Raw genomic sequence first — 19,703 nt, 5'->3', positions numbered from 1 at the left:
AATCTTACTATTGATTTTCCATGTCTATCTTTATAGATTATGGATTTTCTTGGTTGTAGTGTTTGTGGTGTAATGTTTAAATCTAGGTTAAGATTCCAATCTAATCCAGCAAGTAGGTTAGACGAAAAGTCTTTAGATTTGATGAAATAGATTCCCCTTGTTGTAAGGGTTTCTATTATATTATTAATTTGTACTTTGAAACTGTTGTTGATGTTAGTCATTGTCTTTCCTAGAAAAATTATGTCTATTTGGATATTATGTTTCTGAAAATCTCCATATCCCCTGGCTTGAATAGAAATTTTAATATGGTCAATAATGTTTGGAATAGTCATATTAAAATTGGGACAAAAATATGTGATTCCTAGATTACTATTCATATCTATTTCTATAAGTCCAATAATCGCTTTGTCATTATCAGAGAATGTCACCCAGAGGAGTTCCTGCCGACAAAATTTCGACAACATCTCCCCTATATCAGTGACAATATGAAACAATATACATACATAAACAACATATAACATATTCATCAGCCCACATGGCTGGAACATACATAACCATGCAGTTTATATAACACAGCCTACCCGACTGGACATAAATCAATAAAACAACCACGCAGTTAATATTCAGCCGACACGACTGTATTAAAAGCACAGCGGAAAAACGAAGAGAAAATTCACAATCCACAACTAAAGTTTACTAGCCAATTAGGCTTACACAACCACAAGATCACGATAGCAAAACACCACGAATCAAACTCCAAACACAAACAAATTCATACAATACTAAAATTGCTGAATACTAGAAATACAAGTAAAGCGAAAATAAAATCGATAAATGTCCTCAGATATGATGTGGGAAGTGGGACCGACAGTCGGGACTCTCCAAGCATCCATGACTCATCTACCTGTTACCTGGCGAAAGAAAAATCATTTTGTAGGGTGGTGAGTATTGGAACTCAACGGGTATAGGAAGATAGTGCATGAACATGACATACAAAAAGAGAGTGCCAACAGTATACAGTCTCATAAGGAAAATAACAGATACTAAAATAAAACAATAATAAATACTCATCATGCTCAACCATCAATGCCCGTTCATGCAATTTTCCAGGAAAATAACAGATACAGTCTCAATACTTGTGGTCTGTTGTAAATATATCCATTCACCATCAATGCCCGTTCATGCAATTTTCTGAGATGAGGAATTTTGAATATATCCTCAAGCAACAAATCTAAACAATGAGCTGCACAGGGAGTCCAGTATAAGTGTGGAAATCAATTTTCCAAAAGACGACCTAAAAATAATATTTAATCAAAAAAATTAAAAATATAATTCAATTATTAATTGGAACTTGGAAATAACAGACTAATATTTAACAAAAATTTAAAATATTACCTGCACTGACATTGCAGCTTGCATTATCTGTTACAATCTGAACCACATTTTTTTCTCCAATGCGATACACAAATTTAGAAAGCAATTCAAACATTTTGTCCGCTGTGTGAGAATAGTCTGAAGCATCAACTGATTCGACAAATACACTTCCTTTGGGACCATTCACCAAAAAATTTATAAGAGTCCTACCCTTTTTATCTGTCCATCCATCTGCCATGATTGTGCACCCAAACTTAGCATGATCTTCTTCATGGGATTTGAGAAATGAGTTCGTATTTGCCAACTCCTTCTTCAAATACTTAACCCTCACTTCATGATATGATGGAGGTTTCATCCCAGATCCAAATTGTCCAATAGCTTCAATACAAGGCTCAAAAGAATCATATTTAACAGCATTGAAAGGAATCCCAGCATCATACATCCATCTTGCAAATTTCTCAACTGCAATATCTCTTAATTTCTTTTTATTTTCATCAAATTGTCCTTTGCTTTTTGCACGTCTTTGTTTGACAATTTCATCGACATCTTTCATAAAATAAAGATTAATAGGCCCGGTTTGTTTACACTTTTTACCTTGGGTCGTAGGATGGTTGCTTGAATCTGATATTGGTCGTTTCCCTTTCACTTTAGTTTGATGATCAACTTCTTCATCTTCTTCCAAATCTTCCAAATTATCAACATCAGCAGAATGAGGAATTTCATCCATTTGATTCTTCAAATTATTCTTTTTTTGCATAAACTCTCTAATTTCTTCTTTAACATGCTCAGGACATTTCGGGCAAGCTTTCACATTTCTATTGTCCCCGACTAAATGTAACTTGTGTCGATAAATTCCACCGTTTGTTATTTTACCACAAAAAATACAACTGACAACATTTGGATTTTTAGGATCTGAACATGTTGCATAATTCCAAGCAATATCTTTTCGAGTGGATGAAATTGTTATATTTGACATGGTTAACTCAAGAATCAAGAGTCAAGAGCGCTGCAATTAGTAATAAACAATCAATAAGTAAAACAATATAAAACAGTAAAAAAATATCAAAATATAAATCTGATTTATACGAATTAATTACAATTTTTAATTTTAAATATATATATTTTATATATTTAAATCTGATTTATATGTCTTAATAAAATTTATTAGATTTTTTATTTTACATATATTTTTTATATATTTAAATGATTAAATCTGATGTATATGTGCTAATAATATTTATTAGATTTTTATTTTTTATATATATTTTATATATTTAAATCTGATTTATATGTATTAATTGAATTTATTAGATTTTTTATTTTAAATATATTTTTTATATGTTTAAATAATTAAATCTGATTTATAATTAATAAAGTTTATTAGATTTTTTTTAAAAATATTAAGGTTAAATTTTAAATAATTAAATCTAGTTCAAAATTAATAAGATTATTAGATTTTTAAAATATTTTTGATACATTTATTTAAAATTTAAATAATTAAATCTGATTTAGAAATTAGAATTAATAATATTTATTAGATTTTTGTTTATTTTAAATAATTTTTATATATTTAAATCTGATTTATATAAATTAATGCAATTTATTAAATTTTTTAAAATTTTAATTTATTTTTTATATCTTTAAATTAAATTTATATGAATTAATAAACTTTATCAATTTTTTATATTTTTAATTTCGTTTATATATTTAAATTTGATTTAATAAAATCAAACTTTTTCTCCTCCACTGTTTCACGCGAGTTCGACCACGGCGATGCCCGCGACGTCGCCAGAGCCGTCGCCGGAGGCCACCGACGTCGCCGGAGGCGTCGCGGGAAGCCTCCGGCGGCGTCGCAGGAAGCCTCCGGCGTCGGAGAACTCCCGCGACGCCGCTGGAGGCGTCGGGTCCCTCTCGCGACGCCGCTGGAGGCGTCGGGGAGCTCCCGCGACGCAGCTGGAGGCGTCGGAGGCCTCCCGCGACGCCGCCGAAGGCATCCCGCGACGCTGCCGGAGGCGATCGCAGAATGGCCAGGATGCTTCAAACTGAATTTAAGTAACAGAAATTAAAAACTTACCTGCAGGCGACGCGTGAAGAAGCAGCAGCACACGTGAAGAAGCAGCCACGGCAAATATGTCTAGTTGCAGCAGCGGCGGACACAACGAACAGCCGCGGGAGACGAAGAGACAGGTTTAAAGAGATTAATTAGGGCTTTAAATAAAATGTAAAACAAAAAAGGAAACTTTTAGGGTCGCGCAGAAGAGCTGCGCTTCGCTCGCTTCTGCGCGAAGCGCAGCAACGCGCGCGCTTCTTAAACTTGCTGCGCTTCCACGTTCTCGGAAGCGCAAGGGCTGCGCCTCGCTTCGCTTTGCGCTTAAGCGAGCGAAGCGAGCACTTTTGACAACTATGATAACAACGTATGCACGGATGGTCACCCCGCCCACCTCTCTACACCACGACCCCTGTATGGTCGAGAGGCCAGATCGATGACAACTGTATCACTCAAAGGCCGCCACTACTCTCGAGTGACAGAGTGGACAGGTGCTGAGTAGCTAACTAGCTACACAGTGAAGGGGATCCCTGCTGCTCGCAACTCCAGCTACCACTACCCACGAGTGGCCGAGTGCGGCACGACGGGACAAGCAGCATCTGCTCCAACTACCACTCTCTCGAGTGGTCGAGCATGCGACACTAGTTAACGACTCTCTCGACCGCAAGGGAGAATTTATCGTTAACACGTATGCAATGATATGATGCGCAACATACAACAGTCATCATACAAATATAAGTAGAAATTAGGTATGCTACATGAAGCCAGCATGCTCAATACGGAACATAAATAAACAACAATCAAACATGCAAACATGGTATCTAGTATCTGCTACGTATCATGGATAACAACGAGAGACTGTATAGATATGGAAATGAATATCTCAAAGATCGAGTGGAAGTATCAAACGCAGGAAAATAAGAGTGGAGTCAAGGTAAAAGTAATTTCTATCCAAAGATAGCTCATGCACTAAGTTCAAAGAACTAAAGAGTCAAAGTAAGAAGTACCCGCCTTTATACGAAGCGCGCGTCAACCATCTTCAACAAGATCCAAAAGATCACATCCAACTCAAATCCTACAAATACAGGATACAGGACAAAAACTAAGGGGGCGTTTGGTATGAGCATGGGAATGAGAATCGGAATAGGAATCATTGTATTGTGGAATGAGAATCGGAATCGGAATGAGAATCACTCTTAAAAGCAATGTTTGGTTAGTTGCATACTTTCTATCGGAATAAATCAATATTTCCTTTTTTACCCTTAAAGGAAAATAAGAAAAAAAAATTAGATGTGAGAGAAAGATGAATGTGAGAGAAAACTATGATGAAAGAGAATGATGAGAGAGAAAGTATGATGAGAGAGAAAATGTGATGAGAAAGAATGAAGAGAGAGAAAGTGTGATGAGAGAAAATGAGAAAAGAGAGTGTGATAGAAGAGAGCATGATGAGAGATAAAATATGATGTGAGAGAAATTATGATGGAAGAGGATGAATAGATAGAAAATGTAATGAGAAAAAATGAGGGGAGAGAGAGTGTGTGATGAGAGAGATTGAGGTGAGAGAAAATATGATGAGAGAGAAAGTGTGATGAGAAAAAAAAAGAATAGTGAGTGTGATGGGAGAGATGATGAGAGAGAAAGTGTGTTGAGGAAAAAAAAAGGAGGGAGTGTGATAAGAGAGATTGAGGAGAGAGAAAGTGTGATGAGAAAAAAAAGAGAAAAGAGAGTGTGATGGGAGAGATTGAGGAGAGAGAAAGTATGATGAAAAAAAGAAGGAAGAGAGTGTGATGGAAGAGATTGAGGAGAGAGAAAGTTTGATGAGTGAGAAAGTGTAATGAGAAAAAGAGGAAAGAGAGTGTGATATGAGAGAGAAAGTGTGTGATAAAATGATGAGAGAGAAAATATGATGAGAGAGAACAAGGAGAGAGAAGTGATATAAAGAAAAAATAAATAAATAAATTTTGATATTTGATATTAAGGGAGAAAATTTTAGTTTTAGGTCAAGAATATTTTTGGAATAAAAGAATATTTTGATTGATGAAAATAGGATAATGGCTCATTGAAGGGGAGGTACATGGGAATGAGTTATTACCTAATTTCAAGGATTCATTCCCTTATTCATATTTCTATTCCTATAATCCAAACATTAACAATGGCAATTAATGATTCCCATTCTCATTCCCCACTCCTATTCCCCTAAACCAAACGCCCCCAAGAATCTATAATCAATGTATCAACTGTTAATCAACCTAAACTGATTCAAACTCTTCTTTCGCATGCTTTAATTTAATTCAAGAAGGACATGAACTAATTATCCAACATATCCAATTAGTAATGGATTATCCACATACTCATCAATTCCATCCATTAATCCTCATCAACTAATTAGCGAACCCAATGCATAAATAAAATCAAATCTCAACATGTCTTACCCCAAATTTGGTAACAAGGTAGCACTAGAAGTGGCTTATAGCCAACAACGACAATCTACAACCATCCTCTACTTCTCCTGTAATCCTAACAGCCCAAATATCGAATCCATTAATTAGCCTTATAACCCAATTCAAGAATGAATTCAACAATCTTTAAACTAAACTTACCCATATTCCTTTCATCTCCGGCAATAACAGCAGGCAACAGAGAGTCATCGTCTAGGGTTGTCAGCTCCTACCCACAGCAGGGCAAACCGCTGCTCACAGCCAAGATCTGGGCAGGTAGCTGGTGGCATTAGGAAATTAGGGCATGACGCAGCAAGAGGAAATCTAGGGTGTGAGAGTCTGGTCTCGAACACCCATTGGCTGGGCCAAAGGGTTCCTGTGGTCGGAGCCGCAGGCACCCAGGAGTAGCGCCAAGGGGATCGATGATAAGCATAGGTTCCCCTCTTGGCCGAGAATCAGCCTCCGCTGAGGAAGAACTTGGGAAGAACGGTGGCCAAACAGTCCCGGCTAATCTGTGGAGGAGAATGTCATTAGGGATGAGAGCGGCGATCGGATGATGGCGAACCGTGACGGCGGCGATCTCTCGTGCTGAGGGCAGGTGGCGATTGGGTGAGGAAATCGCGAGAAGGAGGTGATCGCGTGAGGAGCAGAAGCCGGTGGCCGTGGCTCGGCGGCTGTGGCCCGACGGAGAAGAGTGGTCGGCGGTGGGTTGGGGAGACTAGGGTCGCGAGAGGGAGAGGCTCGGGGAAGAGAAGAATTGCGAGAGGAGGCTCGGGAGAGGTGAGGAAATCGGCATGAATGGGAAAAAGAGACCTAGGTTAGATTTTTATACCTATGCCTTAATTAACAAACTTTAGGTTAATTTAATCAATCAACTCCTAACTTAATTAGGATATCCAAACAAATTCTACCACAACTTAATAATTGATTCCCCTTAAAATACGTCATACGAGTTCCGAAAATTTTTCAGAAAATTTCTAAAAAATCCAATAAGATTATTTGTCCAATAACACTTATTATCTAATTGTCGGATGTTATAGAGAACCTTGAATCATATAGTACTAAAAAGACTTTAGCTCCTATACTTTTTCTGATAAGTCCTCTTAGGCCAAACACAAAAGTTCTCGGTGGATATAATTATGTTTTCTTTGTAGGAGTGCTTTAGCTGATTCTTCATTCATAAGGGTAAATCTTTCTTCTCCCCCATCTGGTAAGTGTAATGGTTGAGTTCTATGATGTCTATAAAGTGAAGTACAAAAGGATAACAACCCTTATATATATATATATATATATATATATATATATATATATAGCGTTGATATCCTGTGCGACGCCCACAGTGCGTGACTGTGCGCGTCGCGCAAGATTTTAGCGTTTTTTTTTCTTTTTAATTTTTTTTTTTTAATTTTGAAGTAAAAAAATAATTAAAATATTTTTTAAAAATTTTATTTTTAGGGTTTAGGCTTTGGGTTATAGTATCAAAGCTATTTTTTTTTATTTTACCTCTAGGGTTCAGACTTTGGGTTATAGTATCAAAGTTATTTAGGGTTCAGACTTTGGGTTATAGTATCAAAGCTATTTAGGGTTCAGCCTTTGGGTTATAGTATCAAAGCTATTTTTTTTAGATTTTACCTCTAGGGTTCAGGCTTTGGGTTATAGTATCAAAGCTATTTTGTTTTTTAGATTTTACCTCTGGGGTTCAGGTTTCTCAATTAGATTATAGTGTTTGGTTTTAAAAAAAAATAAAATAAAATTAATTTAAGTATTTATTGAGTATTGTAATATGTTGAGGGGATATATTAATGTATTAAAAATTTATATAAGGAAATGTTAATTATTTTAATTGATTTTTTTAATTTAAAATATTAAAAAATTAAAAAACAAAGCTTGATCTCCTGCGCGACGCGCACAGTCGCGCACTGTGCGCGTCGCGCAGGAGATCAAAACTCTCTCTCTCTCTCTATATATATATATATTGGGCAACAATCATGGGCGCGACAATGGTGGCCGACACTGAGAATCAACAAAATGTTGATTTTTTTTTTATTTTTTTTAAGTTCCTGATTATACTAATAAAATTTTACTTTAGGATTTAGGGATTGAGTAATTTTACTTTAGGATTTAGGGATTGAGTTATCGTATTAAGTAAAAAAAAATCAAATAATTTTACATGCTCATGGAGTGTATAGGGAAAAGTGTGCAAGATATCATTTATATATATTCTATTTTATTGTCGAGTATACATTTGGTATCCATGTCATTTATTACTTTGTCATTAATTATATTCATAACAAAATAAACTCGAATAGTTTAGTTAGTTTTGATGCTAATTATTGGTGCAATTGATCTATATGATTGATTAGATTTGAATTGAGTTTTGAATTTAATTAATATATGTGATAGTTGAGCAATATGATAAGTAAGTTTAGGTTGATTGTATAGTTGATAGTGAAAAAATTTTAAGTGAATTAAGGTTAATCAATGGACTGTGAGTAGCGTCTAGAATAAACATAATTATCTTTTATTAATTTCTTTATCTCATAAAAAATTAATTTAATTTTTTATATTAGACATTAAACTGATAAGAATAAATAATACAATTGAAAAGATTGAGAAAGGCTCTAGTCTTAAGATGTGGGACTAAAGAAGTACATATTTTTTTATAAAAAACAATCAGAGAAAATTACTAATAAGTCTTAAAATTATTTTTAATATGAAAAAAATAGTAATTATATTTTAGACTTCACCAAAATTAGTTATTACAGGGTTTAAATTCTTAATTAAATAGTAAAATATAATTTCATATTATTCTATATAAAAATAAGTTAAAATCAAAAAATTGTTATAAGTTTATGCATTATATAAATTTAATATTGATTTTCATCAAAATTTAAATTCCAAATATTAGTTAATTATTAGTTTTGAATTTATTTAGAAAACATTTAAATATAAAAAAATATATATTTTCAATTAATTATGAATAATTACAAGTCTAGGAGATTTAGAAATTTTCATTAGACAAGTAATTGATAAATAATGCATGGATATATCAAAATAACAATTATTTAATACATTAAGACGTTATCTCACAATAATAAAATTCCATAATTAAAAACAACTAATAAAAAATTTAGAATAATAAATAAAATCAAACTTATTAGAAACATTAGACATAAATTCTTCATTTTTCAACCTCACCTGAATCACTAAGAGTAGGCATCGTTTGATATTTAAATGATAGATTTACATTAATGAGCAAAAATTTGAGTTGCGATTGTGACAAATAATCTTTCTATTTAAGATGTAGCTTAGTACCTAATTCATGTTTTGCATCACTAAAAAGATACAATAATAATAACAATTACACCTTATCCCACTAGGTGGAATCAGTTATATGTATCCTTTTATATTATTGAACTCTATCTTCTAGTATATCATCATTTATACTTAAATAAATTTTATCTTATTTTATTATATGTTTTTTTTATTAATTTGATATGCATCACTATGAAGGTGGAAAGTGAAAAGTAAAGTTTAAAAGGTGAAAAAAAAAATGTGTATATATATATCAAAAGGTTTCCATGTTGTTTTATTTTTCTCATAAAGGCGAAATGTAAACTCTTGCTCTGTATCTCTTGTTCTGAAGAAGCAATTCTCGTTCTTCAACTTGAAGGCAACAAAACTACCAAAAGGTATTTTAATTCTATCAACTGTCTCAGCCCGTGAACTAACTACAATGTAGTAAGTTTCCAAATTTGACTGAAAGAAGTACAATGTTTTCTAATTTATTACTGCAACATAATCAAATCACATCTAAAATTGAATCGCCATCTTATTTCCTTGAAGTGACAGACTGTTGATGCCTGCCCTTTGATCTGTCCATTCTGCTCCTCTCTCCGTGGCTGCTGCTTGCTCTCCTGCAGGTGTTCCTTTCTCTTCCAGAGCTCTGGCTCACTCGAGATGTCAATTGTTTCCGCGAGAACCGGGCATTGCTCCCAAGTGTGTGCAAGGTCACCTCCCGTCCCTTCCGAGGATCAATGGGATTCTTATTCAGGTAGGCTATCTTAGGTAGGATGCTGCAAATGGTTTTACGAAGCCTTTCTTCACCAAAATTGCTCAGAACTGGATTACCAATCAGGTTGAGAGCCAAGAGAGAGCTGTCATTAGCAACAAGTTGAGCCAAGGCCTTTGCTGAGGTTATCTTGTTGAAGCTCAAGTCCAGAACTTTTAGCTTCAGAAGTCGGTGGAGACCCTCAATGTAGCTGATCTTATTCCCAGATAAATAGAGCTCTTTTACCAGTGTGTCATTTGGAAATCCTGAAATTTAGACATCGGATTATATTCCTATCCTAGTTAAATCATAAATGTACACGACTAAAAAGTAGTTGAAATAATTGAAGAACCATAATTATACGAGAAGATAACAAGTTTGACACTATAAATCTAGGTTTTATTAAACATAAATCAGTAATTCAAGTTTCAAATTTATTAGAGTATAATTTTACTCCCCAAGAAGCTATCTGAATAAGTGAATCTGTATAGAAGAACAAAAACATCATTGTCTTTTGAAGGATGTCATTGTGACGAATCAATGAGCATTCATTACCATAATGGCTTCAATCACTTATGGACATTCTCCTTAAGGGATCCATTCTTGGCGAGCGCATGCCCTCGAAAAAAAAATCCCTCCCATACCCTAGCCACTTGAGTGGTTAACTATAAGCTGACCCTGTGATTTACATCCCTTTATATAACCTGGGACGTGCTATGAGGAGTGTCTGGGGTGAGCATAATCACTTTACACTACAACTAATGGACAATCTAATTGAAAGAACCATGATTGTTTCTTGCACTAGCCAATGTTCAAATTTCCCTAAACCTAAATCCCACATTTAAGAAAACCTACCACAATAACAAAAAGGGAAAGCTGAGATTTTAATAATGCATCTAACAACTAATACCAAGTGATAAATTCTCTAGCACTATTTTTAGTATTAAAATGGAGGAATTGAGCCTAATAATTTAAAAGGCAAGACTTCATATTGCTTACCATGACCGATCCGTGAGATTCTGTTGTAGCTGAGATTAAGAACCCGCAGCCTTATAAGCTCTTTAAGTCCCTCAATTGTTGTAATTTTGTTCTTGGACAAGTCAAGTGTAAGGAGATTCTTTGGGAGGCTTCCTGAGGGAATGTGGGCTGCAGAAATAGGAAATAGATCGATATATGAATGTCTAACAAATGTTCTATATCAGAACACAAGATTATAATTTAACAGTTTGAGATGGAGTTGTTTGTTCATACCTATCATATTGCCAGATAAGTCAACTGATCGAAGACTACTGAAGGCTGCAATTACTGGAATAGCTTTCAAACTCAGACCAGAAATGTGAGCCATATGGGGAAAGGAACACGATGGTTGGAAGATGTAGCTGCCCTCCATTATATCCTTTACTGTTGGCCTGCTGGTTTGAGTTTGTTTCTTTCCTGAGATTTCTTCAACCTCAAGAATATTTGTATATGAGGTTGCCTCTTCTGCTGGTTCATCATTCTGATAGCTGTCTATTGGATACGATGAACCATCTCCCAGACTCTGAACCCAAGCATCAACTCTATCCAAGGTAGAACACTCTGAATGAAAAGCAGTCCAACGATTCTGAGACCATAAGTCATCTGCAGTTGTAATTTCTGATAGCTTCATTTTTGGCTTGTTATCCATTTCAAAACATGACCTTGACTCAAGGACATCGGAACAATAGCCACCACCAATTTTAGAGGTATCATTGATGGAAATCCTCTGTGAAGCTGTCATCCTAGGGTTGTGGAAATTATTATGGCTCAACAGAAAAAGACTCGACCAAAGTTTTGCACTCCTCGACGGGAGCACCTGGGATGAATAGCTCTTCTTTAGAATTGCCCTATCTGCACTGAAGGATGTCATTACTGATTTTGGACTTCCAGGGATAGCATTTGTTGCTTCACCGCCAACAGTCTCACACATGTTGAGAACAGCATCTGAAAAATGGGTCGTGGTTGGGGATCCAACAAATATCTTTGTCTCAATGTAGGAGCATGAACGTTTAAGACACAGAGATCCACACAATATTTCTGTTCGTCCAATGCCAGGATCACTAACATGACCATTGTAGGTAATCATTTCAGAAGCAGTTTCTTTAAGCAAACTGCTATCTGAACCATCAATATTCAGCTCTTTGTTGACACTTCCTAAATTGAGTTCAGGCTTGTCTATCTCTAATACTTGAAGATCAAAGTCAGAGAAATCTTTCCTCAGAGATAAACTATCCTCGTGCTCATCACCTCCCTCATAAGCTGCTTCAGCACCAGGCTCAGTTTGCTCAAATTTGAGATTTTTTGTATCACCCATTTTGGTTTGTGCATTCTCCACAGGGCTCTTTCCCTGAGTTATCAACAGCAGCATAGACTCTCTGAGATTTGATACCACCACAGAACTATGGGCCAGTTGATCAGCATGATTGGGTTCATCAAAAGCAATTCCTACTACAGAATTCTGGACAAGTTGACGAACTTGTTCTTCAGGGATAACTCTTAAATCTCCACACTTATAGGCAATTTTGGATCTTTTCTTTTCCTGCAGAAGATTAAACAAATACTTGTCAACAGAATCATGTCAAAAAAGACACTAAGAACAAAATCCAGAACGATTGGTTCTTACCTTGGAGTTCTTTCTAGCAAAAAGTGCTGAGAAACAACTAGTTATTGCCATCTTCAAGGACAGTAATTGATCTGAGTAATGCAATCTATAGTGAAATCGTGACAAGTTGCTCTTTTGCAGTGAGAAATCAGCTACCAAAATCTCTAGCGATCAACAAACACCTTACTGCATGAAGGGGTCTCTACCGTTGCAGGAGTTAGCCGTTGTCAAGAGGAGATCCTTTCACCATGCAATGGAAAGGCCAAGCAAGAAGAATGGAAACCTCAATGCAACGGGGAGGCAACTGAGCATTCTTTAGATCCCACACCTTCCTCGAGGTGCAAGGGCATGGAACCCCAGGGACGGCCAGATTGATGACAACTCCTGAAATATCAATTTGTATCCTGTGAGGAAAAAGATACGTGAGATCTCGTAGAAATTCCAATAAAACAAAGAAATAAACTAGCTTTTGCTGGACTCCTTTGTCATTTTCAGTGTTTAGGAATAAAACATTCAAACGGGAGACACCAAACCGAAGAAATAAGGCAGACAATAACAACACTCCACTCTTATGCGATCTATATTAAGAAAAAGGAGTTGAGTAGAAGAAAGGGAGATCTGATCGAAGAAAACACACGGAACGAAAGATCTTTTCCCCTAATTTTATCTTAACAACTAAAAACATCAACAATTCCCTCGAGTCCGACCAGAGGCAGAAGATTAACGAAAAAATAAGCACGGAATTAATTAGGAAATTCATATACAATAAGAATTCACAAACCCCATGGAAAAAGGTTCCTTTCCCAATGCCACCATTCTTGAGACAGAAAAAAGAGCAAACACCTTCGTTTCGTATTCGTCCCCACCCGAAACAAACGTAAGAACCACAGAACTGAAGACAGAAAGTGGAAAAAATTCCAGCATTCTTTCGTTCGATGACACGAACAATTGGCCAAAGACCTACCTTAAACTTTCTCGAACGAATAAACCCCCAGAGAAAAATGAAATTACCTGCAACGAAATCGTTCGTGTGCGAACGGGACAGACGCAGAACGCCACCGAGCGGAGGTCGAAAGCTAGCGAGAAAGAACTCAACGGTAAAGGAATCTCCGTCAGCCGCGGCGGTGGAACGGCGAGGTGATGCGAGTGTACGGAGGAAGGGTTGGCGATCGAGGGCCGGTATAAATAGTCGATCGAGGTGAACCGCAATCCGATTAGGAATAAAATCTGATTAAAAATTTAAATATATTTCATAATTTTAAAATTTAAGAATTCGAATTAATTCTTTGACCAAACTCTTTTTTTTTTTTAAAAAAAAAATAAGAATTCGAATTAATTCTTTGACCAAACTCATTTTTTTTTTTAAAAAAAAAATAAGAATTCGAATTAATTCTTTGACCAAACTCATTTTTTTTTAAAAAAATAAGAATTCGAATTATATTTGTTTCTATTATCGATACTATGCGTGTAAACATGATAAGTTTGAAGTCTGGCTGGCGTACATGCGAGGCTGGCTTCAATCAGATTTGAACAGCCAATTGTGACTCGAGAGTCAATTGAGTTAGGCCACAATTGACTAGTTTACTTGTATTTTTTTTATAGGTAATGTAGATATTCTGATATTGAACGTTTCGAACCGATTAAATTTTGAAGTCATCGACTTAATCCACTATCAAGGTGAATCTGACCCCTCTCAATGTGGTGGTTAAGATAAAAGATATTACTGTATAAAATTTTGATGTTGAAATTTAGTATGTTTGAGTATGTCTTCTTTCATATCTTGTTATCTATACTAATAGCTAGTAGTCATATGTTATTTATCTTCTCCATATTAACTTAGGGACAGATTGAGGGCTAATGAATCATCCTTTTTTTACATAATGTGAATCCGAGAATCATAATCTTGGTGAACAACCCAATCTCAATATCAGTAGTTCAAATTTTGAATTTTGAATCCTAATTATATGGGAGACCATTCTACCTCTTGTACTATCCTCTAGGGACATAAGTTTATTTATATATTTTTTTATTAATTTAGATATCTAACCTTCGAAATGACTAATCATAAAGATGAATAATATAATCTTATGAAAATGTTTCATTGACGAGTTTGATAAATTTTAGAAGTGCAAATAATTGCTCACCTTGTAGGGATGTCAATTCAGATGGATTGATTTATGTGGAAAATAAATTTATAAAAATTCTCAATCCAAATCTAAATCGAACTTGAATATAATTTGAAATCCTTAAATCTAAACTTGACCAATCCGAATCCGACCCGAATAATTTGATTAAAAATAATTTTTTTTCAACTAATTTTTCTATAATTTTTTTATTTTTATCTAAATACTCATTATCATATTAACATTAATATTCATATTAATATTAATATTCATATAAAAAAAACATCTTAATTTTTAAAATAAAATTTTATTTAACTCTCAAAATCCACTAAAATATCAATTTGAGTTCAACCGAATCAATCTAAATCCAATCTAAAAACCCACTAATTCGAATTTAAAAACCTCTAATCTGAATTTTTTTTCAAATTAATTTAGGTAGAATCATGGGACCGAATTCACACTCGTATAATAAATAACTCCTGAGATTATAATATAGTGATAAGATATCTAGATTATTATCCGGATATTCAAGGATGTTGAATTTCTTAGCATATTATTGTATACATATTTTATTTTATTTATTTTTATAAATTAATGTGATAAATATATTTATTTTTAGTCCACCTATTGGTTATTTAACTAGGAGTATAAATGAACCAAATCACTCATAAATTATTCGAAGCTCGATTCGATCAAAATTTGTTTGAGCTCGTTTAATGAACCTTGTTAAGATAAATAAATCAATTTCAAATTTTATAATACTCAGATTCATTAGCTCGTGAACATGTCCGTTAGTAAACTCATAAATTAACTTTTAAATGAAAAAAAAATAATTTTAATATTAAATTTATAGAATCTGACTTGATTTAATTACCAGTTTGGATCCTCTGTCCCCATTTCCCTCTGTCCCCGTGTTCCATTGTTGATCGGACGGATCAGATTAAATCTTAAGGTATCATTGCACATCACGAGAATACTACACATATTTTAAAAATATCATGATGCCTTAAGATTTAATCTGATCCGTCTGATCAACAATGGGATACGGGGACAAAGGAAAATGGGGACAGAGGATTCGAACTATCCAATTACTAGTTCGGATTCTCTGTCCCCATTTCCCTCTGTCCCCATGTTCCATTGCCGATCTGACGGATCAGATTAAATCTCAAAGCATCATTGCACATCATGAGAATACTGCACATATTTTAAAAATGTCATGATACCTTAAGATTTAATCTGATCCGTCTGATCAGCAATGGGATACGGGGACAAAGGGAAATGAGGACAGAGAATTCGAACTATCCAATTACTAGTTCGGATCCTCTGTCTCCATTTCCCTCTGTCCCCATGTTTCATTGCTGATCGGACGGATCAAATTAAATCTCAAGACATTATTGTACATCACAAGAATACTGCACATATTTTAACTGTGCTGTTTTTCATTTTAACTCCACAAGTCTTGGTAATTAAAACACACCCACACATAATAAATACATAAAAAAACAATCTCAGCACGTGGAGCCAAAAAAAAAAAAGTCTCCATGGTTAGGCAAACTCCATCTTCACATTTATTATTTAACAATTGTTTAATTTTTAAAAATGTCCTTTAAAATTTTGTATTATAGTGCACAAATAAAAATTTAAAAGGTGTTTAGGGATATTCGGAAAAGCCCACGAAGAGAAGCAAGATAAGGCAGCGGCAGCGATGGGGAAGCCGTTCTTCTTCCTCATCCTCCTCTGCTTCTTCCCCTCCCATCCCGCCTCCGCTCAGCACTACAACGCCCTCTTCAACTTCGGTGACTCCCTCTCTGACACAGGCAACGTCGTCCTCGCAGGCCTCCCCTACGGCATGACCTACTTCGGCCACCATACCGGCCGCTGCTCCGACGGTCGCCTCGTCATTGATTTCATAGGTGAAACCCCAACCCATCCCCCTTTTTATGTTTTTTTACCCTTTCCCCTCTTTCTGATGGCTCTCCCTTCTCGATCTGCTTCCTCTAGCCGAAGGGATCGGACTGCCGCACCTGCCGCCCAGCACCGCCAACAACACGAACTTTCACCGCGGCGCTAACTTCGCCTTCATCGCCGCCCCGGCCTTGCCCTTCGACTTCTTCCACCAGCGCGGCCTCAGCCATGGGCTCCATGTGAATGCCTCCATCCACGAGCAGATCGATCAGTTCCAGAAGTTGCTCCCTTCCATTTGCGGCTCTCCCCAAGGTCTCGCCACTCGCGCTATCTCTCTCCCCAGCGACGATCGAACTGTCTTCCTCATTCCTGTAAGATTCCTTTTGCAGATTGCAAGGATTTCTTGAGCAAATCGCTTCTGGTCGTCGGCGAGTTCGGAGGTAACGACTACAACACCGGCCTCTTCGGCGGATGGTCGATCACTAAAGTGACCTCTTTCGTGCCCCATGTCACGCGAGTTGTCGCCGACGGCATCGAAGTAATCCAAATCCGTTTCTCTTTCCTTTTTCATAGCTGAAATGCGTCGATATCGAAATTTCCAGACTGTGAAACTGAAGTTTATTATTGACGGACAGAGATTGATCGGCCTCGGCGCGGTGGATCTCATCGTGCCTTCGGTGCTGCCAGTCGGCTGCTTCCCCCTCTACCTCACGCTCTCCGACTCCTCCGATCCGGCCGAATACGGCCCCCGTACTGGCTGCCTGAGGAAGTTCAATGCCCTGGCTTGGTACCACAACGCCGATCTCAGGCGGCAGCTCGACCAGCTTCGGAAGAAGTACCCGGCCGTCTCGATCCGTTACGCCGACTTCTACGCCCAGATCTTCGATTTTGTCACCGATCCTCTCAAATACGGTGGGTTCTGGAACCTTCCTCTTTCTCTCTCTCCCCATCTCAAAATTAATTTTAATAACTCTTAATGCTTTATTTGTTAAAAAATATTTATAATGAATTTTTATTTTGTGATTAGCACAAGATGCCTTGACTCTGTTTGGAACTGAACAGGATTTAAAGCTGGAGCCCTGAGGACCTGCTGTGGAGCTCCCGGAATGAGTAAATACAACTTCAATCTGGAAGCCAAGTGCGACCAAAATGGCTCGACCGTGTGCTCCGACATCTCGGCCCATGTGAGCTGGGACGGGATCCACATGACGGAGACCGCGCACCGCATCATCGCCCGAGGGTGGCTCAGTGGCCCCTACGTCAACCCTCCAATTTTGAGCTCCCCTGCCAGCTAAATCAATGAACATGATTCTTCGATAGGATTGAGTCTTGTGCTTTACTTGGCTCGATCAATTACTTAGTTGGAGTGATACTTGTGATGGTTTCTGATACTGCCATAGGTGGTCTAGTCCATTCGACATAGAGATCTCTACGAAAGACTAAATAGGTTTTCATCCTCATCCAGTCTTATGAGAGAAACTTGTGATGCCGATTTCACTGTACGCATATACTTACGATGATTCTTTATTGTCTTAGCCTTCAACAACGATTCTTCCAGACAAGAGGAGTTAGAGTTGACTACTCTACTTCGTCTTCAACCTCATTATGATTAGAATTTGGAAGGAGCGTGTTGTATCTTTGAGAGCATGAAATAAAATAAATTAAAGTGGTAACTATTCACAATGATCTCTCGAAGAAATTGTAAAACCGTCGGATGTCGTTGCTATGGGAAACACGATCACGAGTAATCGGAAAGTGTTTCAAGGTTCACGAGTCAAATCCTAGTCTTTGAACGTTCTCTTTTGTTCGACCAAATCACCTCATAGCTTTGCTTGTCCCTCTTTGATCACCTTCGCATCACCTTCTGCTGCGTCTCAGATTTCCATTGCTTGAACGCTCCTTTTATAGGAAGGTTGAGGAAGACGAAGGGGAAAGGACACCCCTTCGTCTCCTTGGCGTATGCAGCAAAGAGGCATTTGCAGCAACGAGAGAGACGAACCCCTTCGTCTCCTGTAACGTCCAACATCTGTGACGATCCGCCTCCTACTGGCTAGGCTGTAAGGCCGGACCGTCACATTATGTTGTGCTAAACTATTTTTAAGGTGCGGAAAGCTGAACTACTTTAAAACCTTGCTAACTAATACCATTTCCTTGTTCTACATGTGCTAAGGGATGCGATCTAAGGTATACGTGGCATATCCTACATCCCTTATGGTCAAGGAGTTGAATTACAGGGTTTCTTGGTCGAAACCCAGCTTCCCAATCGATTCAGATTCAACTGAATCGATTGCAAGCTGTTGGATCGATCCATGGATCGATTCAGATTGCTACTGTGCTCGGGGTAATATTTTGAATCGATCGGCTGATCGATCCAGACTGGCCAATCGATCCAGTGATCGATTCCAGCGCTCTCTGTTCGCGGGAGCGATTTCCCGATCGATCGAACGATCGATCCCTGAACTCTCTGTTTGCGACAGAATGCGACTGGATCGATCGGCTGATCGATCCAGAAACTTACTGTTCGCGGTACCAGGCTCCCAATCGATCCGCTGATCGATTGAGGGCCCCCAATCGATCCGCTGATCGATTGGGGTTTCTGATTTCGCAGCAAAGCTCTGATTTCAGCACTGTTTCGTGCCAAGATCACATACATAAGTTCTACAATAACTGGAGAACATTCTAATAGCAAACAACTAGCATCCTAAACATGGTCACTAACAATCTAAGCAGATTTTCTATAATTCCATGCATTTAGATAACTAAATAAGCAAAGAGTAACATGATAAGAAACACTAAGTTCTAAAATGTTCTAGTTCTTCCAAGGTCTTTATTCCAGGTTCCATCCACACACATCTTCCTTGCATTGACCTCCAGCCTCCGCTAGTCCATCTTTCCTTTACCTTTATCTGCAGTATAAGGAAAAGAGTATTTGTAACCTTGAGAGCTTAGTAAGAAACCATCTACCTCACAAAAACATGCATACGATGAAATCATGCTTTTAAAACATGCTATTTGAAATATATACTAAACATGTAAAAGCATAGCATGACATACAAACAAACTAGTCATGGCAACAAGTGCTAACATAAGCTATCATATTGTATCAATAGAAAATTAACTGATACAAAAACTGAGCTGAGCTAAT

General features: G+C 36.9%; 2 protein-coding genes and 1 long non-coding RNA gene across 3 annotated transcripts; 1 reads left to right on the top strand and 2 right to left on the bottom strand.

The window, feature by feature from the left end:
* Positions 1-581: 581 nt before the first annotated feature.
* Positions 582-6,653, bottom strand: LOC121996603. Its single transcript, XR_006116123.1, has 3 exons — positions 6,022-6,653; positions 5,854-5,938; positions 582-911 (listed from the first exon to the last, which is right to left on the bottom strand). It is a non-coding gene; the product is annotated as an uncharacterized LOC121996603 (long non-coding RNA).
* A 2,936-nt stretch (positions 6,654-9,589) lies between these two features.
* On the bottom strand, positions 9,590-13,676 carry LOC121996601. Its single transcript, XM_042550617.1, has 5 exons — positions 13,542-13,676; positions 12,552-12,934; positions 11,162-12,467; positions 10,910-11,056; positions 9,590-10,176 (listed from the first exon to the last, which is right to left on the bottom strand). The coding sequence occupies exons 2-5, from the start codon at positions 12,600-12,602 to the stop codon at positions 9,692-9,694; spliced, it is 1,989 nt and encodes a 662-aa protein (XP_042406551.1). The 5' UTR covers positions 12,603-12,934; positions 13,542-13,676; the 3' UTR covers positions 9,590-9,691.
* Positions 13,677-16,295: 2,619 nt separating this feature from the next.
* On the top strand, positions 16,296-18,244 carry LOC121996602 (GDSL esterase/lipase At1g28600-like). Its single transcript, XM_042550618.1, has 5 exons — positions 16,296-16,566; positions 16,655-16,870; positions 16,948-17,096; positions 17,194-17,470; positions 17,621-18,244. The coding sequence occupies exons 1-5, from the start codon at positions 16,359-16,361 to the stop codon at positions 17,851-17,853; spliced, it is 1,083 nt and encodes a 360-aa protein (XP_042406552.1). The 5' UTR covers positions 16,296-16,358; the 3' UTR covers positions 17,854-18,244.
* The last annotated feature ends 1,459 nt before the right edge of the window (positions 18,245-19,703 follow it).

This window comes from Zingiber officinale, chromosome 6A, assembly GCF_018446385.1.
Source record: "Zingiber officinale cultivar Zhangliang chromosome 6A, Zo_v1.1, whole genome shotgun sequence".
Lineage (NCBI taxonomy): Eukaryota > Viridiplantae > Streptophyta > Magnoliopsida > Zingiberales > Zingiberaceae > Zingiber > Zingiber officinale.
Note: the sequence above shows the minus strand (reverse complement) of the source record. Positions and strands in the feature narration are given on the sequence as shown.